Genomic DNA, 24742 nt, shown 5'->3' on the forward strand with positions numbered 1-24742 from the left:
GCAACTCTGGGACAAGGACCCCCTCCACACGTCCTCAGTGAGTCCCACACTCGGAACAGTCACACTGGGACCGCTCTGGGACCCGCCTCCCACCAAGTGCACACTCAGACCTGGGAAAAGTCTTTATGATCCTGGGTTGGCGATTATTTCCTGGATATGACACCAGAAGCACAGGCAACAACGGAAAAAACAGAGCAAACTTCATCAAAATTAAAAATTTTGTGCACCAAAGGACACTACTAAGACAATGAAAAGCGAAGCCACAGAATGGGAGAAAATATTTTCAGTTTATATATTAGATACAGGATCCACATCCAAAATATATAAAGAACTCTTATTAGTCACCAACATAAACCAAATAACCCAATTCACAGGTGGGCAATGACTCCAACAGGCATTTCTCCAGAGAAGAGAATGGCCCGGAAACACATGAAAGCATGTCCGACATCATTCACCATAGGAAGATGCCACCAAAACAGCAGGAGATGCCACTTCACACTCACTGGACGGCTACTATCAAGAAAACGGAAAATACAAGGCTTGGGAGGATGCAGACAGCCTGGCACCCTCATGCGCTGCCGGTGGGGACGTGAGATGGTGCGGCTACTGGGGACAACAGTCTGGCCGTTCCCCAAAAGGTTAAACATAGTCACCATGAGACCCAGCAATTCTACCCCCAAGATAAATGAAAACATACGTCCACACAGTTTTGTACATGATGTTCATGACAGCGTTATTCACAGCAGGAGGATCAGGAAAACAGGCCAAGTGCCCACTGAGGGATGACGGATCAACACAAAATCTGGTGCATGCACACGGAGGCAGGCTCCTCGGCTTTCTGAGGAACGACGGCCGTGATGTTTGCACAACGTGAATGTACTTCAAGCCAGTGAGCTGTGTGCTCAGGAGTGGTTAAGACGGTCAGTGTCACGGTCTGTGTACTTCACAGTAAAGAACACCTGCACAGGTCGGGCAGTGCCCTCCTAAGAGTACCGACTGATGGGTTTTCAGAACTCGGTGACCACCTCCACGACAAAAGAGGGAGCGTTCTTGGTGTCATTCTCGAAGCAGGAAAGAGGAAAATAATAAACTCAACCAGAATCAAACTACTGACACCATGGCATTTTATCACCCATAAAGCATTCTGAAAACAAAGACTTTCAGATACAACATGTTTTAAAACTTTATAAAAATATGTAACAGCTTCAAACTATACAGTTCATTCAATTTAACAGAATGTCCACTTTCAACTTTTATAAGAATTACAAAAAGAGAATTATTGGGTAGTAATTCAAGACATATGCAATTTTTAAAAAGTGAAAATTATGTATCAGATACAGGATACACATCCAAAATATATAAAGAACTCTTATTAGTTCTATTTAATTTTATTACAATTTCTCATGTAAAGTTTCAGATGACATCTTCCCAGTATTATAAATACATCAATAAATAATGTGGCAGAAACGTCTTCACAGTTCCCAGGGTTTGGGTCACAAAATTATAGGGAATTTCATCTTCTTTGAAGAAAGGAATTAAGTCTCTGTCCATTTCACATTTGTCTTCTATATTTTCTTGTTGATTATTAGCTCTTCTTAAGTAAGTAGATGTACTTATTTTATTCACTATTCTCAGGAAGGATATGTGTGATCCAGTACTTAAAGAAAGCTGAGATCACTCTGACATGGTCTGCAAAGGAAAAAACAAAACCCAAACAAAACAAAAATTATCAATTATGTTGTAGATAATACCCTTTGGGCCCAAAATGAACCGTGAAAACAATCTAACAAAACACAACTTTGGTATAAAGATGACGCTGACAGCTACCTCCACATCGTGACTCACACACGACATAACAAATATGACAGAAAAGATGGATAAACTCCGAATATTTATATTTTACTTGGGCGTGAGCCCCACAGGTTTACGAGTCCTCTGAGACTGAACTGCAGAATATCCCAGTATAACATTAACCTTTAATGTCTGAGCTCACAGAAAACCATACACCAATTGAAATGAAGTGGGAATAGAAACTTAGGTCAAAGATGAACAAACTAGCGAGTGAGAGTAGAATTCTAAGTGAGATGATGATGTGATAACACAGCATTCAAATTTCGCAAATGCCAAGGCTGTGCCAGGAACAGCCAAACACACCATATTCCATGGGTAACCTGTCTCGGATGTCACCTACCCCCTTACTGTTTCAGGGGAGCTACAGCCACCAGTCAGGCTGCATGACTGTGAAGACATGGGGATTCACCGACAGTCGGTTCTTCTGCTCATAAGGCTATGAACTGTGGAGGGCATGAGGCAGCCCCCCCCCCCCCACATTGGGCTCAGGTCCTGGGCTGCCCACGGGGCTGCTTGTTGCGGACACTGAGGACAGCTGGGAGGGGTCCTGGCCCACTGCCAAGTGCAAACAGAGGCCTGCCTGCCAAGTGCTGCTCTGCCCCAGGCCAGCTGCCCGAGCCCTGCGAGCCTGGTTTTCTCCGGGGAGGGGGCCACAACCTCACACATGCAGAGGGGCAGAGGAGCGTCACTGTGCTTGGAGCATGGTAAACATTCAGTAAATGGAGGCTGGCACGTATGATTTGTGTGTGTACATGTGCACAATGACACGTAGTACGTGAGTGAGGGGCCAAAGTCACGGAGCACCGGCTCTGTGCTAACGCTGTGACTATGTGCACCACACCTGTGAACGGCTGGCTGTGTCCTGGTCAAATGAACGCCCGTGAATTAGAAAAACTGAGCCAGCAGAGACAGAGGAGCTACTACCCTCTACCTACCTTTAAAACACTATTATCTCCATGCCTGTCCAGTGGGAGGCATGATGAAATCTGCACCAGATGTATCTGGTATTTGAAAACAAAGCTTCGCCATTTGCAAAATTTTATTTTACAAAATAACTTGACCTAGAAAAAGTTTAAATGGATATCTTACATGAACTAAAGGAGAATCCGTTTTTATAGAAAAGTGCGTCGTTTGTAAAGTTTCGTTCTGCGGACTGCTGGAAGTAAGTGGCGCTTCACAGACTCAAGCTGTCCCAGGATTTTAGCACAAGAAACCCAGAGAAGCATTTCTGCTAAGTCTCTGATCGCTGCCAAAGGTTTCTGCTGCATTTCAGAGCAATACATCAGAAAAGTCTTCAGTGTGAGAAACACAAGGAAAGGTAAAATTTTAAAGGATCTATTTTCAGTCTCACAAAACCTTGGTATTAGTGTAACAATAAAACTGGCTTCGTGCTATTTGAGATAAAACTTCACTATGGGACTCTAAGTGTGGTGACTGCCTGACGACCAAGCCAAGGAAAGAAAAGCAGGATAACCGCGGGCGGCAGCCGCCGGCCCTCCCGGGTGGGCTGCGCTCAGGCTTATTCCCACCAGCCGCCAAAACACCCCTGGAAAAGTGGCGCCTCTGGGCCCCGTCCTCCTGCAGTCCCACTTCATGTGACCCTCCGCCCTCTGGATCCCGGCCTGATAAAGCCCACGGCCCCACTGCGTGGGTCCCCACCCACACCTGCTCCTCCCACAGTCTGACTCACACCGGCAAACGCGGCGCATCGTCTCCGTCCCATCCCGGAGAAGGCGACCGCACTGCAGCACGAGCACGACGGTGGGGACGCGTTGCGAGGCGCGGTGGGACGTGTCGCCTGACGCCTTGCAGCAGCCCCGGTTCTCTCAACACTGCAAGCCCCCAGGACCAGCGCCCGCGTCCCGCCACACGCCTCGTCCACAACGGACACGCTCCGGCTGCGGGCGTCGGCCTCGGCCTCGGCGGCAGGAACAGCGCTTCCCGCGTCCCCGTCCTGCTGCCCGAGGACGCGACGCGGGGCGCAGCGCACGGCAGGAACCCAGACCCCAGGCCAGGGCCCCTCAGCGACCAGGGCACAGCCCGCAGGGCAGCGCCGGCACTTGGCCAGCGAGCCAGCGGCATTCCTGAGCAGCTGCCCCGTCCCGGGTCCCGGCACCTCCTCGCCGCTCGCTTCTTTCACCCGACTCGCTGTCGGCGTCGCAAATACCCGAGTCTTGACTCGCGCTAGACTAGGTTCTGAGGACAAACGCCAAGCACTGCACTCATCCCAGCGTCCCTCCAAGTGACCTGCGGAACCTCGGACATGCGGCGGAGTGTCACCTGCCTGTCAGCGCCGCGCAGGTGCTCGGGGCCCGCACGTGCCACCCGCGGGGAGGGAAGCCGCGCAGGCGGCCACGTACCGGGCGGCAGGGCGCAGCGCCCGGGGAGCGCGTCCAGGGCTTCCCTCAGGCCTTCCGTGTCCCGCAGCAGCAGCAGCGCCTTCAGGCGGCCCAGCGCGAGCAGGTCCGAGGGCGCCACGCGGCCGGCTTGCAGGCATCGGAGCAGCTCCGCGGTGCTGTCCACGGACACCGGGTCAGAGTCCTTGGCGGCACCTAAGGGCAGGCGGACACTTTACTGTCGTGAACTGAAGATACGCCTATCTCTTACTGGCCACTAACCGAGAGCCTCGTGTCTACTTAGAAGAGGTGCCTGCGACACGGGGGAGACACGGGGGACCGCCAGGAGAGGCAGTCGGGGCAGGGCTCGGCCAGGGGAAGGAGAAGGCCGCTGGGGAGCTCCGGGCTGCGTGCGCCCCGCCTGTAAAATAGCCTCTGATCACGGTGCCCCCGAGGTCAGGAAGGGAGCGCAGGGACGGGACAAGGAAGCACCTCTGGACTGGGGCCGACATCCGCACGCACCCGGGACGGCAAGGACCAGGGTGGCCCCTGAGGTGGCTCCTGGGTAGGCAGGCGGCGTCCTCTGCCGCGGTCTCACCACTGAGCTGCGCGCAGCACGGTGCTGCGCCGCATTACGCCTGCCTGCGGGTCACAGAACTTTCCGAAGCTGACTTTGTGTCCGTTACCAACTCTGAAAACCTCTCATCTCCGTAAACGTCACTCCCGCGCCAGCACCTGCCCTGGCCCGCGGCCCGCGGCCCGCGTGTCTGTCACCGGCCACCTCCCCTTCCTTCACTCTGGTTCTGCCTGGGCCCATCTTCCAAGTTACTCTCTCACGCTGTTTAAACTCATCTTTTGAGGTCTTAGTTTCAGTTATTCCATTTTTTAGGCCTAGAATTTCCATTTAATTATCTTAATAAATTCAAATTATCTGGTGAAATCCTCCAATTGCTCGGTTTTTGAACATCAGAATCACAGCTACTTCCAACTGCTTGTCTGCCGTCCACACTGTTCGCTCCTCCTGCTTTCCTTTTCTCTCATGGCTCTGGCTCTGCGCTCCCGTGTCTGGCAGGCCTGCCTGATTTTACTGCATGAACACAGGCAGCGGTTCTGGCTAGTGGCATTTCCCTGCAGAGAGGGTCCCCTGCCTCTGCCTGGCAGCACGACAGGTGGACGTCAACCTGACCCACTGTGGGCCATGCTGATGAGGGGTGGGCTGCGTGCTTGGAGCAGCTGTCCACCTTGGGTCCACCCTGCTCAGAGTACGTGTGCCATCTCGTGCTGCACTCAAGCATCGGGTCAACCCTTGTGGGCTCAGGACTCATGTCCACGGTGAATTCAGAAGCTCCCTGCACAGCTTCAGGATTTGGCAACGGTTCTGAAGGGAAGACGACAGTGTCGGTTCTAGTCCCGCCAGCCTCCGGCCATCGTCTCTCTCTCTCTCTCTCTACACCCGTGGGGCTGACAGAGCCCCCTGGCTGGTGTGCTTCTCAGGGCCCGGCCGGCCCTCTCTCTGTCCCCTCACCCAGTGCCCACACCCAGAACTGCCAACACCCTGAAGGGAAAAGGTGACAAACGGAACTCTGGTCAGCTCGTGGTTTCACTGCCTCTGGGGTGTGTCCTCTTGGGAGCTTTTCTCAGTGCTCTTAGGTTCCACAAACACTTTACACTGGCATTTTAGCTCTTAGTGGCAGGGCTGTGGTCTGCCACAGCCTCTCCATCCCACACTGGCCCTGAGTCCTGCTTCTGCTCTGCGTGTCATCACCTGTGTCTGCCTATCAGTGTCATTTGGATACTTACTATGTTTTCAGTTTGTTAATACAAAGTACCGACAAACACGCACAGAGGCAGGGGTTCGAGTCACCTGTGACCATCTCCTGGTTACAATTGATCTGTTAATAGTGGCATCTCGCACCACTATTTGAATTGTTCCTTACCTCCCAGACTCTTACATGGCCAGTATTTCTCACTCTTGTCCCCAAGAACCCTCGTCAAAGCCTTGCTGGGTTGGGACGAATGGACCTACCAGGCTTCCCTGAACCTATTAGGTGTTCCGAGCACCTTTGTCTTGTGACCGTGTGGGCTCTGAGCCAGCACCTGCCTCTTCCTGGTCAGGTCAGCTGCTAGTGAAGCTGGATACAAGCGTAAGAAATGATCACCCGTTAGAATAAATCTGCTTTTATTTTCAGCTCCTAATCAACACCAATAGTTACGCAGACCCTTACTGACAAATCTCAAGTGAGTACGACGTGGGGGAGGAAGAGAAATGGATCCTAAGGTGAGAGCTCATTTACGTCTCTATCAGCTGAAGAAAATGAACGAGCTCATCAAAACCATCGATCTGAACTGATTTTTCTTTTCTTAAGAAACAGAGCTGATTCCAACATATTCCAAAACAGAGCGCTGGAGGAAGGCCACGCCCACACTGGGAGCCCCGCCTCTACTGGCTGGCGGTGGCTTTTCTCCCGCTCTGCCCTGAGCTGAGTGCCAGTCAGCTCTTTGGTGAGAAAAACTTAAATATTCTGACATTTGCCTCAAAACTAATGACTTATTTTTACTATTGAATACGTTCATGTTTTGTATTTTAAACATTTAAATACTATGTTTGCTCATCTTTCCAAATAAGTAGATGCCATCATTCAAAAGAAAAACAGGAAAAAACATACCATCATAAAAATAAATTTCTTGTGTTGACTTCAGAAAATCTAGGATACCATCTGCCTCTTCATTGGCGCCTTGACCACCTTCCTTCTCGGCGTCCCCCTCGGCGCCCGCGACATCTGGCTCCTCGGCGCCCCCCTCGGCGGCCGCGACGTCCTCTCCATCACTCTCCCTCGCGTCCCCTTGCTCACTGCTGCTATCCTCCGGCTGGTACGTGAAGCTGACACCAGAGGCTCTCGTTGGTAAGCCAGCTGCTTTCTTCCTTTTGATTTGCTGTTTCTTCTTCAGTTTCCTTTTTTTATTTTTGCTTATTGTGGGGCCACCTGTGTGCCGAGGCTCCAGTTTTTCTTGTAAGAGACTCTGTTGTTTCTCCAATTCTGCTCGTTCCACAGGAACATTATTGGGGATTTTTAATTTTTTCCTTGATTTAGGTTTTCTAATTCTTCTTCTCTTTGGTTGATCATGAGAGTCCTGATCTATAAAAACAAAAATTCACATACAACCATTTTCTGTGTAATGAAACCATCACAAACATATTCATTCGGTTACAACACATTTTCCATTAGGATCTTGTAATTTTTGTAGAAAAGGCATTTAAAATATTTACTGTAGTGATTCTCAGCTGCATCTCAACTAATTACACCACCAAGGACTCTGAGACTCACGTAAAACAAGTTAAGAGCCTATGTGTTCTTAAAAAGAACAGGCACGTGCGGGTGTGTTAACAGTCACACTTGTTACAATCATGACACATGGTGTGCTTTTAAGGACGTAGGAGATGTTGCCATTATATCGGGGTAAAATTTCATTCCTATGGCCGCCCCACACAGTCAACCAACAGATGATTCTAACAGCAGCATGAGCTGTGGTCACTGGGGCCTCAGTTGCACCATCTGCGAAGTGGACACAAGGCCTGCCTTCCCTAATTCCCAGTCGGAGTAAGAATTGGGTTCTAAACAGTGTGGTGCGGCATTACCATCCCCATTCTGGGCCCTCCAAGTCGCTACAGGGAGCTGAGTTAGCTGTGGTCACTCTGTCATCTGGCTCCCATCTTTGCTGCCACTGTAACCAGCCTGATGTGCCAGAAAAGCGCTCAGCTACCAGCCCTCCACAGAACAGAGGCCCAACAGTTCCCACAGCCTCACCCACCTGGCTTTGCCCGACATTCGTGGCCCCGCCACTGCCTCCCAAGTTTGCCAGTAGGTTCTCAGTCATCAGAGGAAGGTCATTAACATGGCAGCTTGCAGCGGTCACTGTTTGGACTTGGGGTGTTCTGAGGGTCACTGGCCCTGGGCTCAGTTTGGTCACCTCAGATACTGGACAGGAGTAAAGCGTGTGAACTAAGGCAGCCTGGATCACTCAGCCCGGACAGTCCCGCGTCAAGCAGCAGAGCTTTACGGAAACAACTGAAATCTTTACTTTGATATTCTTTCCTATTCTTTCAAGGCCCTGTCCCTCAAAAACAAGGTTCTTTTACAACATGAAGTACCTTTAGTGCTAATTTTCCATGATTTTCATATCTTGTCAGTTTGGCCCTGACCTTCCATTTCACAACAGAACTGGCGGTGCAGCTCCTCCAAGTAACTCTTCAAGACCCAGAGTCCAGAACATTCCGTCTTCCCCAGCCTATCACAGCTCACCTTCTTCATACCCTCAAGCAAAGAAAAGTTATGGGAAAATTTATATTACAGAACCAGAGGTTTGACTATTTATAATCTGAGAAGAACACTAATTTTGAAAAGCTGCCATCCTCAAAACATACCTTTCAGACACGCTAATTTTAAAAATAACCACAATTTGTGAAAATTCTCCCCGCTATTCTCTGGCACTTACGTGGTGAAGAACTGCCGTAGAAATAGTTAGATACCCAAAATAGCCAGTCTCCAGATTATTCCAATTCTCGCAGCTGTACCACATTGCATTAAATAAGCTCAGTATTTCAAAGGGACTGAGAGTTTATTCTACATTCAGAGCTCAGGCTACAAATGCACGTGATAATTATCCTCAGCTCCAGAGGACCTCTGGATGCTAAATAAAACATTAACCATATGCATGGTTGATCTAAACCATGCATATGAGGGCCAGTTGTTAAAATACAATGATACCAGATGCTTCAAATTACTTCCAATCTACTGTTTGCCTCAAATTCAGGACATTGTTATATTTTGCACTAACACGTACACATATTGTTGCAAATGGTCGGATTTGCTTATTTCTCCACTGTGTACACAATGCGTGTGTGTATAACGTCTTCTTTATCCATCCATTTGTTGAGACCTTCTTAGGTTGCTTCTGTATCTTGGCTATTATGAATAATACTGCAATGAACATGGGGGTGCTGGTATCTCTTAGCGGCCCTGTTTTCACTTCCTTCTCATAAATACCCAGAAGTAGGATTGTTGGAGCCCATGGTAATTCTATTTTTAATTTTTTGAAAAACATGCACAGTTTTCCACAATGGCTGCACAACTTAGCTCCCCGACAAGTGTCCAGCGTTCCCCTTTCTCCACATTCTCACCAACACTGGTTATCTCTTCTTTTTAATGATGGGCATTCTGACAGGTGTGAGGTTACATCTCACTGTGCTTCTGATTTGCATTTCCCTGACGGTTAGTGATGTGGAGCACCTTTTTATGTATCTGTTGACCATCTGTGTGTCTTTGGAAAAGTGTCTATTCAGTTCCTCTGTCCACTTTATATGTATTTGTTTGTAGTCTACTTTTTCCACACAGCAATACATCATGAACACCTTTCTGCATCAACAAACATATATATGTATTTTTTTAAGTGTGTTTTCCCAGGACTCCTCAGCTCCAAGTAGTTGTTCCAATCTAGTTGTGGAGGGCACAGCTCACAGTGGCCCATGCAGGGATCGAACCGGCAACCCTGTTGTTAAGAGCATCACGCTCCAACCAACTGAGCTAACCAGCCACCCTGCTCTGTCTATTTTAAAATCAGACTGTTTGACTTTTGGCTATTGAGTTGTATGAGAAATATGATTTGCAAATATTTTCTGCCATTGGGTAGGATGGCTTTTCATTTTCTTGTTGGTTTCCTTTTCTGTGCAGAAGCTTTTTAGTTTCATGTCGTCCCACTTGTCTATTTTTGCTTTTGCTGCCTTTGCTTTGGGTGTCAAATCCAAAAAACATCACTAAGACCAATGTCCAGGAGGTTACCACCTGTTTTCTTCTAGATTTATGGTTTCAGGTTTATGTTCAAGCCCTCAATCCATTTGAGTTCAGTTTTGTGTAACGTGTAAGATGGGTCCAGTTTCATTCTTTTGCACATGGATATCCAGTTTTCCCAGCACCATGTATTGAAGAGACTGTCCTCTCTTCAAGGATGAGGTTTATTCGTCCTTAACGATGGGTTTATTTCTAGGCCCTCTATTCTGTACCACTGATCTATGTGTCTGTTTTTATATGAGTACCATGCTGTTCTGATTACTATAGTTTTCTAATATAGTGTGAAATCAGGAAGTGTGATGCCTCCAGCTTTGTTCTTCTTTCTCAAGATTGCTTTGGCTATTTGGGGGTCTTTTGTGCTTCCATACAAATATTAGGCTTATTTGTTCCATTTGTATGAAAAACGCCATTGGAATTTTGCACTGAATCTGTAGACTGCTTCTAGTAGCATCGACATTTAAACTATATCGATTCTGCGAATCCGTAAGCGTGGACTATCTTTCCATTTATTTGTGTCTTCTTCAATTTCTTTCTTTAATGTCTTATAGTTTTCAGTGTACAGGTCTTTTACCTCCTTGGTTAAATTTATTCTTAGGTATTTTATTCTTTTTGATGCAATTATAAATGGAACTTTTCTTGATTTCTCTTTCTGATAGTTTATTATTAGTGTACAGAAATGCAACTGATTTTTGTATGTTGATGTTGCTATCCTGCATTGCAAGTTTACCAAATTTGTTTACAAATTCTAACAGATTTTGGTGGAGTCTTTAGGGTTTTCTGAATACAGTATCATGTCATCTGCAAATAGTAACAGTTTTACTTACTCCTTTACGATTTGGATGCCTTTCTTGTTTTTTCTTGCCTGATTGGTGTGGTTAGGACTTCATAATCCATTCATAATCCATTCTATTATTGTAATGGATTCACTTACAGCTAAAGTGGTATAAATATTTATCTGAATCAAGTTTATGAATGTGATAACAATGGTTTAGAAATTAAGTAACTATTTCACGAAAATAAAGAGCAATCAGAACAAGGGTGGGGTCCCCCTTTATCCCAAAGGCATGCTGAAGAACTGTGCCAATTCCACTGATAAATTATTTAAAATAAATATTCTGACATCCCGTCCCACACAGTCCATGATCAACCTCCCCCTAAGCTGTGCTCACCTCCTTCACTCGGGGAGGCAGAGTCCAGAGTGTCAGGTGTGTGTGCCAGTAAGATGCCAACGAAACAACACACAGGCGTGTAAAACAGTCCTCGCCTCCTGAAACCACCTAGACCTTCTGGTGTCCTGAGTGCGTGGGGTCTCTCTGGGTCTGGCCCCTTATTTCCTGTGTTGACAGAGGCATGCAGCTGAGGCAGGTGTTCTAAGTGCGAAGGTTATTGGTTATGAAGAGACGTGACCCCATCTCCACTGTCCCTCTCAGCTACCTACACTCAACACATGAGAAAGGAAAGGTTTTTCACATAAATAAATGTTTTAAGTGTCATTTCAATAAATCAGCAGAATGAAAATGAACAAACTGCTAATTTGACCCTGACTTTATCACACCCTTGAGCAAGCGTGATGTGTATGAACTGTGGCCCCCACCCCCAGCTCTGCTTGGACTCTGGCTGCTCTGGCGAAAAGCGTACCTTCTTTGTCAGAGGCACTGCAGTGATCCCCCTGGAAGGCTCTAGCACGCCATGGACCAGGCTTTCTGCAGGCCAGGTGGTGCCGGTAAGATCTGAAAACCGTCTGCCTCAGAACCAAGGCCCAGCTCTGCCACAGCACATTGAAAGGAAGGCATTTAATGCACAATGGATCCACATTAGAAATGTGCATTAGCTCATGCTTCCAACAGCCACGAAGTTAATAACTGTTTCAACTGGTGCTTGCTATTAGAAGAGTCATAACAGCTTTCCATAAAAATGACTTGATTTTAATGACTTTGCAGCTTGATCTGAACACAAAAACGTCAATACTGCCAGAGCCACTTGTGGTTCTGAAGTAGGAGAGAGGACTGCCACTTGCCTTCCTTCTGTAAATAATTACTTGACTTGGTTCACCAAATATTGACTGACGTCTTAACTGTAGCAGGCACAATGCCCCGGGGAAGGAAAAGCTGGCGTGCTTGGGGTGCACAGGCTTCACAACGAGCCCTGGGAGACGGTCCAGTTTGCCAGCCCATGGTCATCAGCCCCGTCAGAGGGACAAGAGACACCACACACGGTCCCCTGTGGGCTGCAGACCTGGGCCCTTTGCCGTCTGGCAAGTCGGAGCTCAGTGGGGTGATAAGGAAAGGATGGAAGTTACACAGGTAAGCGAGACACAGATGAGAGTGCACATCCACCTCAGCAGCAAGGCTGGGTGCAGGAGCCCCAGAATGGTTTGGGGAAGGGAAGCAGGTCAGCTCAGGGAGAGGCCCCGTGGTGGCTGATGGAGCAGCAGGCAGAGGCTCGGAGGGGACCCAGAGGCTGGGCTGGGGGCGGGGGACTGATGAAGCCAGGCCGTGGGAAGTACAGGGAAAACCCAGGCAGCCCTCACAGAGCAGGCCAGCAGCAGGGCCATGCATCAGAGCTAGTCTAGGACAACTGTCAACAGTGGGAGGGGACGGGGCTCAGGGGCTCAGGGCCCCAGGAGGCCCGAGAATTCCAGGAGTGAGAGGAAGCGTCTGGAGCAACAAAATGAGGCCCGATGGCAATGGGGAGGGGAGGTTCAGAGACAAGCCATGCCCATGTAGGTTCCCAGCTCGCCCCCTGGGCCCGTCCGCAGTCACTCTGTTGAAAGCCACACAGGGACTCTGCGTCTCTCGTGACAACTGCGAGGGGAGTGCCTGCACTGGACCCCATGTCTACCCACGAAGGACAGAGTCACTGCTGACAGAAGCGGCCGAGCGAGAAGCCACTGTAATGCGGTGGGGGCTTTAGAGAGGGACGTGGAACCAAAATGGCAGTTAGGTTTCATGGGGACTCTGAGAAATGCAGACAGAAAACCGAGTTCTCACAAGACCAATGGGCTCAGCGAGGCCGCAGCCTGCGTGGCACGTGGCCGGGATGAAGGGAGACGCTGGGAGGCGCCGGGGGCGCAGAAGACACAGCGCCTGGCCAGCAGGCAGGTTCAGCGCAGAGGCGGGTGACTAGGAAACGCAAACTCCAGACACCTGTTGCTCTGCAAGCCGTTATTACAAGTTATGGTAACTAAAACCACAACCACAGCAATATGTTGTAATAACATAGGAAAAGCAGGCACCTCCAACAGATAGACCACGGAAAAGTCACAGACGTGTAAGTGGTCACAGTAGACGGTATTGCTCTATCAATTTGGCGTTAAGCGCACTTTACTGTAGAAAAAACACCCGTGGACGAGGACAGCAGAGGGCGGTCGCCCAGAGGAGAGGCAGCCACAGCCTCCTGGGTAACAGGCAGACGCTGCAGACAGTTCCTGTAACGGTGTCACCTACAGATGAAGAAACAGGGAGCAGCTTACTCGCAGCTTTAACAGTTCCCTGAACCTGGGTCTTAACCCAGGGCGCCCCCTGTAGCAGAGACAACAGTGCTCAGAAGGGGGTGGGGTGGTGGCCAGACCACCCCCCAGAGAGAAGACACTGAGCTCATAGCGTGTGACATGGAGGAAAAGGGGGGGCACTGCAGGCGGCTGGAGGACGGCCGCACCCACACCCACTGCTCAAGAGAAGACAGAGCCCTACATCCACGGCTCTGCCAGGTGCTTCTTACTCCAGACAAGTGGGGCCGTCTCAGCGGGTGGGCATCCAGGGGGACCAGCAACCTCACCGGCGGCTCCGCTGCTGTTACTGAAGTTGTAAGCGTGGAGACTACGTGCTGCCAGACTTTTAGCCCCCATCCAACTTTGGTGTCTACCAAAAGTTCATTAAGTATGTTACCAAAACTGAACCAAAGTGGGTGCCAGCATGAAATACACGGAGATCAATTCTGGGAAAGGTCAGAGAAATGTGGAGTGACGTGAGGTATCGCTAAGTGATCACGTACACATTTGTGAGCCTGGGGATCACTCCTGATGGCGCTCTTCTGAAAAGAACAGAGGGGATAACGGAACGGGGTGGGGGTGGGGGGTGGCAGCTTAGGCTCTGAAGTCCAGGCAGCCTGGACCTCCTGGAACAGTGTCATCGTCACATGTGCTGGCTCTGTGACCTGGACGGCCCCAGGGAAGGGGTGCAAATGAGTGAAGGGAATCTTTGGTTGTCCCATCAGCTGGGATGTGATCGACCAAACGGCCTGCGGAGAAAGCACGAGAAAGTCCTGCACAGAGAAGCCTGGCCAACCCTGAATACCAGGGGTACAGCCAGTAAGGGACACGGATCTAGAAACATTAGTGAGAAGTCAAGAAAAAGGTCAAGCGTAAGGGGGAATTTGGTCTGTTATGAAGATGTTTTCAAAAATTATTAAGGAAAATAAATAGATAATTCAAGAAAAGGTACAGGATTTAAAAGGGTAAATCTACTGAAAAAAGATGGATCGGTACCGTCTAACGCGTGTGTTTCAGGCAGGTCAAGCACTGCATGTAAACCGTGAGGAGGAGCCACAGGCACTCTCACCGCCTCCGCCTCCTATGTGCAGCTGTTTTTATTCCTCCCAGTCGTTCTCTGGGCTGCTTGTCCCACCGGGGTGCTATTTTTAAGGAAATTACCTTTTATCTACCATGGAACGTGCAAATGTCATTTCTCATTTTGTTGCTTTGTTTGCCAACCTTGTTTTCAGTGCCTTTTGCCATTAAAAAAAGTTTAAAATTCTCCGTAGTGAAGCCTGTCAGTTCTTAGGTTTACAAAGAATTTCTCTAACATACAATTTTCTCACATGAAAATGTAAGACACACGTTGCCTACACAACTGATTAAAATTTAAAAGGCCCAAAATGACGAGGCCACGGAGGAGAGTGAATTTTCTGCGACCGCCTTCAGGAATGTGAACCGACAGCTTTGCGAACGTTTGTCCAGGAGCCTTACATCCAGACACAGGTCTGCTCCTGTGCGAATATTCCCACTTCCAGGTTATGTCCAGGAGGCGACTGACCAGCGCACGTATGCACTGTGGTGTTCAGGTGCGAAGTGTGTACACAGTGCTTAGTGAACATCCACAGAAACCTCTGGGTGACTTTCAATTGGGGACAAGGGGAGGCTACATATAAACAAGCTGCTTTCCTAAACAGATTTCAGCTGTTTAACTAAATGGCGTCAATACACCTACATGCACTGAAAGGGAAATCCTCTGCAACATACCGACAGCAGAAGTGGTTTATAACACAGCGTGCAGACAGACCGCAGCACGGTGCCCGGGAGCTGAGGGTGTGGCACGCACGGGCAGCCTGGAGGGGCGTTTGCTGAGCCGTGTCTGCTGCTCTTAGGTGATGTGTTCCTTCCTTTCCGTCTCCTATAAAGCTTGACTTTTCTACAATAAGATTTCTGTGGGAAAGAATAACAGTTCTTTTCATTTGAGAAAAACTAATAATCCCACAGGTCGGTGTCCACAGGAAGTCCCTTTCCTAAAGCTCGCCGGCTTTTCAGTTTACGAAAACTGAGGCCCCCGTTTCTGTGTAGACGTGTACAGATAAGACCTCCATGTGGAGGTCCCACGGCCGGACAGAGGACGCATCTCTGGCTGCATGGAGCCCGCCGCCTGTGTCACGTTCATCTTTCAGACCAGCACTTGCTTAGAAGAGAAGGAAGGCCACTGAGTCCGAAGGGGAGAAGGAAGAGGCAGCCAATAAATATTTACTGTGATTAAAGGAGAAAAGGAGATAAGCATGTAGAACGTGGTGGGAGATGTTTAAACCAGGCCAATGCACCGTGACCTGCCCTGCTACAGGCTCACCTGGATTTGTAGTAACGCAGCTGCAAGACACAGCTCAGCAGCTGCTACAGGCTCAGTGTTGGAGCTCAATTTTGAAACTGTGAGGCCACAGTTACAGTTCTGTTTCTAAGGAGACGGACAGGGGTTGTGAAGGCTGTTGCTCTCTGCAGACAAGCTGAATTCTTGGTTCCGCTACCCAAAGGCATTTAAAAATGTGGGACGAAAGGAAGCAATGTGCAAAATGGTAATGAAGCCACAAGGATACCGATGTGGACAATGCGTTTCGTTACTAACCGGCGCTCGGGAAGGCTGGCGGAGCACAGAACCTTCCTGCAGGGAGGGAGGAGGACACGGTGCGGGTGCAGAGCTTAAAGCAGGGACCCGGAGAAGACTGGAATTCCACAAAGAAACGCAGTGGCTTTGGGGAGTTTGAAGCATACACAGAAAACCAGCTGCGTGAGGCAGTGGGGACGTGGCCCTGCATCTGGTTCTCAGTGCTGCGCTGCCTCACTGGCCCCAAGGACAGTGTAAGGCAAGGCCCAGGCAAGGCCCGCTTCCCGGCCTCAGTGCGGAAGCAGCGCCCAGCGCCGGGCCACTCGCTCCGCCCGGCCAGCCAGGCGCTCCCTGCAACGCTCAGCCCTACCTGTGTCCACACACGCCAGGGCAAGGGACAGCCCCCAGGGCCATGGAGACAGCTGAGGAGCAGGTCAGACGCCTGGTCAGATTTTAGGAGATGAGCCGCCCTAAAGACAGTGGAAGGCTCGCAGCCACGAGAAACAAGCGCGGCAGGCAGCTCCTGGGACAATACTTTGGATTTACGTGGGTCAGCGTGACTGTACCAGCCTGTACTCTTACAAACGTCCCCGCCGCTGGCTCTCACTCCAGCAGGCACACCACAGCGGAGGCACAGATCGCTGGCAGTGGGCACATTCACCTCTGCGTGGCAAGCACCTCAAGGTCAAAACCAAGGCCACCCAAAGGGCGGCGTCCACAGCAACCCCAGTCTCGCATCCTGCCTGGCTGCAAGTATCACGTTCAGTGGCTGAGGAGTCAGAAGGGACGGAGGCCGAAGGTGCTCCCCCTCCCAGATGTCACCAAATCTGACAGTCACACCTGGGAAGCTGTTACCGTGCTTTCTTCCCTCTATAACTGGCTGGGGGTCAGGTCACGTCGGTCCCTCCTGCTTGGTGGCCTCCCTTGTCCAGCCTGTCCCCAGAGCTGCCCAATCTCGACTCCGAAAGGTCGTCTGCTCCTCGAACTCACGGTGGCCCGACTCGGTACAGCTTGGGGCCAAGGTGCTTCCCACACCGCGTCCCTCAGCGCCCGCACACCCGGCAACTGTCAGCTCAGCCGCCACGCCACCACGTGGCTAGCTCGCCCACCTGAGCAGGCACGCATGCACGGCGCGTCCAGAGCCCTCAGCGGGCGCACCTAAAGCCCCTTCCAGGTGCTGACCACCTCGGCTGGACAGCGGGTCGACGGCGCGCGTGTGCCCTCCCTCCACACACCTGGGGCTGCTCCCAGGCTCCCTCTGCTTTACACGACGTGCCAGCTCTGTGATGTCACCTCCATGTGCTCTCCTGACCAGGGTGAGCCCCAACAGGGCCCTGTTTGCCGCCGTCCTGTTCCCAGGGCCTGAGCACACAGCCCCACACAAACCCGGCACAGGCTCTCATTAGCGTGAGCTGCTGCTTGAACTGTCTACTGCCAAAGGCGCAGCTTAGCAGCATCGTCGTCTGAGGGCCTACACCTGAAATAAGTGAGCAAAGCAGGGGGAGGTGACTGTCAGAAGATGGAGGAGACGACTGAGACTAAAGAACAGCAATAAAAGTGAGGGCTGAGCTTCCTGTCTGCCAATGGCCAACGCAAGAAGAGCACGTGCGTAATACACCTCTTACCCAAAAGAAGAGGACACCAGCTCATGGCAACCAAAACCCTCTCTGGCACTGAACTCTACAAGGAGTTTTTTTTCATGTGGAGTTTTTTTTTTTTTAATTTATTTTTAATTTATTGAGGTGACAATTGTTAGTAAAATTACATAGATTTCAGGTGTGCAATTCTGAATCACATCATCCATAAATCACACTCTGTGTTCACCACCCAGAGTCAGCTCCCCTTCCATCACCATACATTTGATCCCCCTCACCCTCATCCCCCACCCCCTCATGTGGAGTTTTATACAAACGTTAGTAATGTAGACTGAGTGTGGAACAAGGTTTCAAATGATAGTTTTACAAAAACAAGCTAAAAAACACCTCTCTGTGACTAATTAACCTACATGAAAAATGAGTACGCAAAATGAAGCTCCACGGTGATGTCTTTACCAGACATGTAGTAACAAAGTAGGTATGCAGCTGTCGTGTGATCTGTCTTGGCACAAGTCAGCATTTACAAACCCTAATGGACTGGGCGATTGCTGTTTTCCTCGAAACAGACTCTCAGATATTGGCTCTCCCTCCCCACATCCGTCACCACCCAGGGGGACGCTGACAGGAGCACCAACGCATGAGCTGCGGTCCGTGTGCACCACACAAAACCCAGGCCGTGTGCCCACAGTGTGTTGGGGACACTGTAGATACTCTTGAGTCAAACGGCCCGAGGCGTCTCGTGCTGCTGCCCCGGGCGTGTGCAGGAAGCATGCAGCACCTTCTCATGTACCGTCCTGGTCTGTCATGCTCTCCACGACTGGTCACCTGAATCCCCAGACTCCTGCGATGCAACTCATTCAGATGACTGAGCACTGCTTCCTGTCCTGGTCACCCCTGAGGAATTCTGCCTCGGTAACAGATGTAACTTCACGCGGGGCATGGTTCCTGCCGACGTGCCAGGACAGCGTGTGAGCAAATGGTGCTCCTGCCAGAGTAATGAGCTGACCTGCCCAGCACGGCCGTTCAGCATTTCCCACAGCCACTGCCCAGCAGGACGGCTTCCTTTGGCCCAGTGCGCAGAGGGCCAGCAGTTGCAGGCTTCCTGAGAATGAGGTGCGACACCAGGTCGCCGAGAAGGAAGAGGTACATATTTCTCTTCATCTGAAGTTGCACCACAGTATTTAAATGAACCCCACGTAAGTGGGGAGGTATTATCCATTTACTAACACTGCTTCTATTTCGTACAAATCCTCCTAACCGTTCCTAGCAAATGTGAAGTCTGAAAGAATTCTAAGCCTGTATTAGTTACATTCAGAGATTAGCTACAGCGCAGAGAGGGAGCAATGACTGGCATTTCGGCCTATTTGTGCTGACTTCTGAGCACGTTCTTGTCTGCATAACACACAGACAGCCCCCGAACAAACCTAGTCATACAGCTCATAAGCCCTGAGCTGGACTGGGACAAGTCCTGGGCCGGGAGCTAAGGACAGCGAACAGAGGACACTGACACAGGAAGCCAGGCTGGCAGCAGGGCAAGGGGCGCGACCCCACCCAGGCTTCCCGCTGCTTCCTGGTGGCCTTGGGCTGGAGCCACGCTGGGGTCCACCTGGTGTCAGCACTAGACCTGCTGCCCCTGCGTGGACGATCTGGGCTCCTTGCTCACCTGCGGGCTCAGGTCAGTGCAGGTGGGTGTGTGGGAAGCAAAGGCCAAACAGCATCATTCTTTCCTCCTGATGTTTCTAGAAGTGACTACTCATTGGTCCCGGCTATTAAAAGTGGAAGTCAGTGGCTGGAAGTGGTTCTTTGAGAAACAGTAACGAGTGGCCTTTCTTTTTATTTTCCAACTTCAGTCCTCATGTTCTCTTTGCTTAAAACTGCCACAAAAAGATTAAGGAACTCTTTCCCTCTCAGCCTCCGATGTCTCCATGCCTCGGCCTGGCAGTCCTGGGCACAGCCACTGCCTCTCCCGTCCCCAGCTTCCCACAGTTCTGTCCTGGGGCACCAGGGAGCAAGGGGTATGGCCAGGCTCCTGCTGAACCCCAACCCGAGCGCAGGTTTGCCCAACCCGCTCTCTGCATGCTCCCTCAGGTCGGAAACAGCAACAAGGCTCACCAGCATGTTCTCCAACTTTATCGATAATTTCAAAGGCCCTGAAATGTCCACCTCCTGGGATTTACAAAAGGGAAAAAATATGAGATAAACAGACTGTGAAAAAAGCAAACTGCACTATTTGGAGATGAGTTACAAGTGTTCAAAAGTGGAAGATATCAACTTCCCAGCACGAATCTGATTAGTAAGTTATTCAAAGCTCTTCTGAATAACTGGTTGATGTTTTCAGTGACGCTGACTTAGGAACTGAACTCAGTCTCAAAAGAACTGCTTCTGAGAGCCGAGGCTGAGTCTCCAGTTGGGGGAGACCTAGGCTGGAGGATGGCTGGTGGGGAGCCTGGCGCACAGGCACAGTGATTTCCAGCGCTGGACGTGAGTGAAGCCGTCTAAGCAGTTCACGCTGGGAGAGGAGCGTCTGTACCACCCGAGGGCCACCTGTGTTCCCCCTACAAGCCCCCCTCTCCTTAGAGTGCAGACTCGCAGCGCTGCTGTGCCAGACCCCGCTTCTGCTTTGGGCCCCCAGTCCCCTTCACAACCTGTGTTCAGCGCTGGAGCCACCGGCCTCTTTCTTCTGTCTCTGCCCCCTGCTCCAGTCCATCTCGGGAAGCTTCCGTCACACCGTCCAGGGCAGTACCAGTGATAAGGACAAACGCATAGGTGCCAGCGCTGGAGGTTGTGGGCAGCAGAACTCAGACGTAAGGTCAGGGCAGAAAGAGTGAGCCAGAACAGACAGAGCGTGGCAGACACATCACACCTAACTCAGGGCAGTGCCCCATGTCCTGCTGTGAGCGCAGTTTCCACACCAACCTGTGCAACCTCCCTTGGGGGAGGGCCGAGCCCACCCACGTCCCCACCTGTAGGCACCAACCCCTCCCCTGCCTTCGGCCTCTCTCAACACTGACTGTTCCTACGAACCAGGTAACAGAGGAAGAAATAAACGAACGGAAAGGCTTAGTGTGACAGACAACCTATGAAAATGTAACTTATAATAATGTAGTCAAAGTTACAAAAGTCACCGAGAATCTGCCAGCTCACCAGGCAATCTACATGGAATGAAGCCTAATGATTCAATCCCCCTTTTCTTTGCTTTTAGAGAAATCACTCTTTGCTCTAACTAAACACAGCTGTTAGAGCAGTCGCCGGCACCAGGCCCATCCCAGACGCCTTCCTGGAGGAGGTGGCACTGGGCCCTCAGAACAGGAAGAGTGACTGGTAGGGGTGTGGGAATACACAGGAACCGATCCTCCAGGAACAGTCGTTGACAAGAGGTATACTTGTCTACTTGGCACTATCATCGTTCCATCTCCTACCAGGACATCACTCTCGTTTGGTCCCCACAGAGGAGGCTGGTGGTGGTGCCTGTTCGGGGGACAGACAGGACCCTCTCAGCAGAACCCTCACGCAGACCTTCCCCATGCGGCCTCAGCAGGGCTAATTGCACGACAGCACCCGAGGGAGCCTGACACACTTTTTCTTGAATATACTAAGAACACGATGAATCAAGTTCACCAAAGTAATTTATCTTCATAAGAACATAGTTTAACTTTGTATTAAATAATCTGTGTATTTAATAATTACATTCTCAAGATTTTCAACTGGGCTTGAAAAGATAAATATCTTACTCCTTACCTATCCCAACTGTGGCTTTATGGTTTCTGCTCCTTTAATTAGGAAGTCAGAAAGACAACGTACTAGAAAGCCACACTTCCTTAACATTCAAATTAATTAAGATTTAGAGTATAGAGTTTCTTAGTTTATATTAGTTAAAAATCACCTAGGAAAACTTTATTTCAACACTGCACATTCCTCTTAAGCAAGTTTTGAAATGAAAAATGAAAGCGGGATGAACTGCCACTTCACTTCAAGGTGCAAGTCTAACATGCAGCGTCAGCACCCACCGCAGTGTGGGACTACTCAGGCCGCTATTTTCCTTCACTCATCAGATAAGTACCAGCAATGTAGACGTGCCATTCCGTGTTCCACAAAAGAGATGCAAGATAAGTTACTTCCATGAATACAAAATTGATATGTAATCTCAGAAACTTTGAAAGAATTGGAAAACCAAGAAAAAAAGTTCTACAAAACCAAGACAAGTGCTGTAACATTTTGATGTATTTAAGAGCTGACTTCTAACATATTAACAGCTATCGCTAGAATCCCATGCCAACTTTCTGTCTCTTCCCATCCTAAATACTTTTTCCTGTTACTGCAAGTCCTCTAAAATCGTTTTTAATGACTGTAGAACACATGACAGTCCACCGTGTGGTGATGCAGTGACATGCTCACTAACCCCTCTACACATTTAGATAAAGTTAATTTACAGTATTGGACAACTGGGAAACTGCTTCTCCTGGAAGGTATCACCTGTCCTCCCCCCAATCCCCTCTCCCCCCAAGTGGACTGACTTTACCTTCCATGTCATCACTGCTGGAGGAGTTCTCAGCACTCGTGCAACTGTGTGGCTCCGGGGGACCAGGAACGTACCCCTCCGGGGGCAAACTCACAGTGTAGAGCCGCCTTCCAGGCTGGACGTCAGTGTCGCCGCCTGCAGGAGAAACGGGGAATAGCGGGCTGGCCAATACTGCACGCTGATCTGACCGACGGGTGCTCGCGTGCTTTGTCCGAGCAGATTCGCCTAAGACATGAAATCAAACAGCTCCATAAAACCTGGCCTCTGTTAGCAACACTGATTTTAACACACCAGGCATTTTGCCAGAAGAGCAAGGCAGCTATATAATCAGCCAGGAAAAAGGAAGGATTTACGATTATTTAAATTCACCTAAAGTTACTTATGTAAACTTCTAGGCTTTTATAATATAATATAAAAACGCAACTCATTCATGAGTAGGAATCAGAAAATAAAAATACTGCACAAAACATACTCCTCATTATCACAATGTGAATGTCTTAACATTTTGGTGCATAATCTTCTGGAACTTTCTCTTCATATGTGGTAACAACCCCTATATATTCTGTGTGTACAGAGACACAGATATACACACACACGTGTCTTAAAGGGATCATGCTATACATATTAATATTCAATTATACATTTATATATTATACATGGGTATATGCGTGTCATCCAAACGTGAATGTGGTATGATAAAATACATATTAATATTTAATTATACATTTATATATTATACATGGGTATATGCGTATCATCCAAACGTGAATGTGGTATGATAAAATACATATTAATATTTAATTATACATTTATATATTATACATGGGTATATGCGTATCATCCAAACGTGAATGTGGTATGATAAAATACTATGTTAAGATATATTTAAATGTATACCTTTTAATGGCTACATCATAATCCGTGTAACTGGCAGATTATAATGTAAGCACTGTTCAAAAGCTCCACTGTCACAAACAGCCACTGACACCGTCCTTGCTATATACGACCCTGCACACCTGACCATTTAGGTCCTCAGATAAACCCCTAGTAGGCACAGTTGACTTTTCTCTGGCTTCTCCCACTGAGAAAGAGAGAAACAGATACAGGAGTGCGGCCTTCTCCACACTCCGCAACACCGGGTAGTATCAATCTTTTTCATCTTCACATTTTCATTCAAAACACGGCAAAGTAAACGTTCTTGTAGGTGACAAACCAAGTGGGTATCCCAATCAGTCTTCCACAGAAAAATAAGTATTTTTAAAAACAACAACAAGGACTGAACAATGTACCCAAACGAGACATTTGGTGTCAAGACATTTACATTTTGCCAGGCATTTAAACGCAGCCTCAAGTGGCTACTGAGGGCTTAAGAACCTCGACACACTTTCGCACTCCCCTGCCATCAATACATTTCACTCCTTGAAGGTAGAAAGCAGGAGTTCTGGTTCCCGACTTACTGTGACCCACCCAGCTGACTAATCACTGTGCCACCTGCAGGAACCAGGGCAGAGTGGAGGAGACGTGCCTCTGAGTGGCCATCCCCGTCGGGGAATAGCAACAGTGGGTCATTTTTCACAGAATAATTTTAGAAGCTCTTAATCAGCTAAATCTTTCTTAACAAGGACACTAAGTAGAACTTAGAAATGTCATTGTTCCCTTAATTACTAGGATGAATACAGGAGGAGCGCGGAAGCGAACATGAGTCACGCAATGAGAAACAGTGACGCATCTCAGAAAGAGCTCAGAGCGTAACCTGCGAGAGAACAGCTGTCCTGTTAGGAAACCACAGGCTGACGCCTAAGGCTGGGCTTTTAACCTGCAAGTGAGTCTTGTCATAGTGGGAGATGTCAAGTGAAGAAGGTCCAACAACACCCCCGGGCCTCAGTGTGCGTTCCAGAAAGCAAGGCTCCGGGTCATCCATAACAGCTCCCAGCCCCCGTCTGTCCTAGTTTCTCTGGGTGAGGACAGTGTGTCCTTTCACAAGTTAGATGTTCATGTACCGTTCAGGTGGTAAACAAGGAAAGCACCAATCACACTTGATGGGGCAGTGGCAGCCACGGGGCTCTGCACGGGGCCCTCCACGTGGTGGAGGCCATGGCTGGGGGTCCCCACAGCTGACTTGGGCAGGCCCCCCAGAATCCCACCTCCCCTGCTGACAGGAGGCGACGTTTAAGAGTCTGATTTGTTTACATCGTGGTTCTGCATTTCCAGTATGTGCTGTCACCGGCATGTTTTAGAGGACGCTGCCACCCCACCTTGATTTAATTCTTCGACCTCCAGGAACTGTTGGGCACTGATTGTCCTGGGGTCCCCGTGCTTCACGCTGACACCCGGCCTTGGTTCTTCCCTGCGCTCACCCTCTGCCCGGGCCGAGACGCCCACCTGCCTCCCTGCCCTTGTGTTCACCTGCAAAGGCGCTCAACCCTGCTGAATGCTGTGGGGGAGCAGGACCTGCCCCCCTTCGACCCCCACTCTGGGTGCTGCTTGAAAATCACACGCTGCCCAAGCCTCT

At 49.6% G+C, this 24742-nt stretch overlaps 1 protein-coding gene across 5 annotated transcripts in view; it reads right to left on the bottom strand.

Moving 5' to 3' along the window:
* Window positions 1-287: 287 nt before the first annotated feature.
* The window catches only part of ERICH1 (glutamate rich 1), a 47548-nt gene continuing 23093 nt past the window's right edge, over window positions 288-24742 (bottom strand). Inside the window, exons 3-6 of one of the 5 annotated variants that reach the window (XM_033104533.1) lie at window positions 22231-22455; window positions 6854-7324; window positions 4136-4403; window positions 288-1689 (exon numbers count right to left, since the gene is read on the bottom strand). In XM_033104533.1, the coding sequence (XP_032960424.1) occupies window positions 1659-1689; window positions 4136-4403; window positions 6854-7324; window positions 22231-22455 (995 nt within the window). In that variant the 3' untranslated portion in view covers window positions 288-1658. The remainder of the gene's footprint in view (window positions 1690-4135; window positions 4404-6853; window positions 7325-22230; window positions 22456-24742) is intronic. The other 4 variants (XM_033104530.1, XM_033104529.1, XM_033104531.1 and 1 more) reach the window with 4 other exon arrangements.

The sequence above is a fragment of the Rhinolophus ferrumequinum genome, chromosome 4 (genome assembly GCF_004115265.2).
Source record: "Rhinolophus ferrumequinum isolate MPI-CBG mRhiFer1 chromosome 4, mRhiFer1_v1.p, whole genome shotgun sequence".
Lineage (NCBI taxonomy): Eukaryota > Metazoa > Chordata > Mammalia > Chiroptera > Rhinolophidae > Rhinolophus > Rhinolophus ferrumequinum.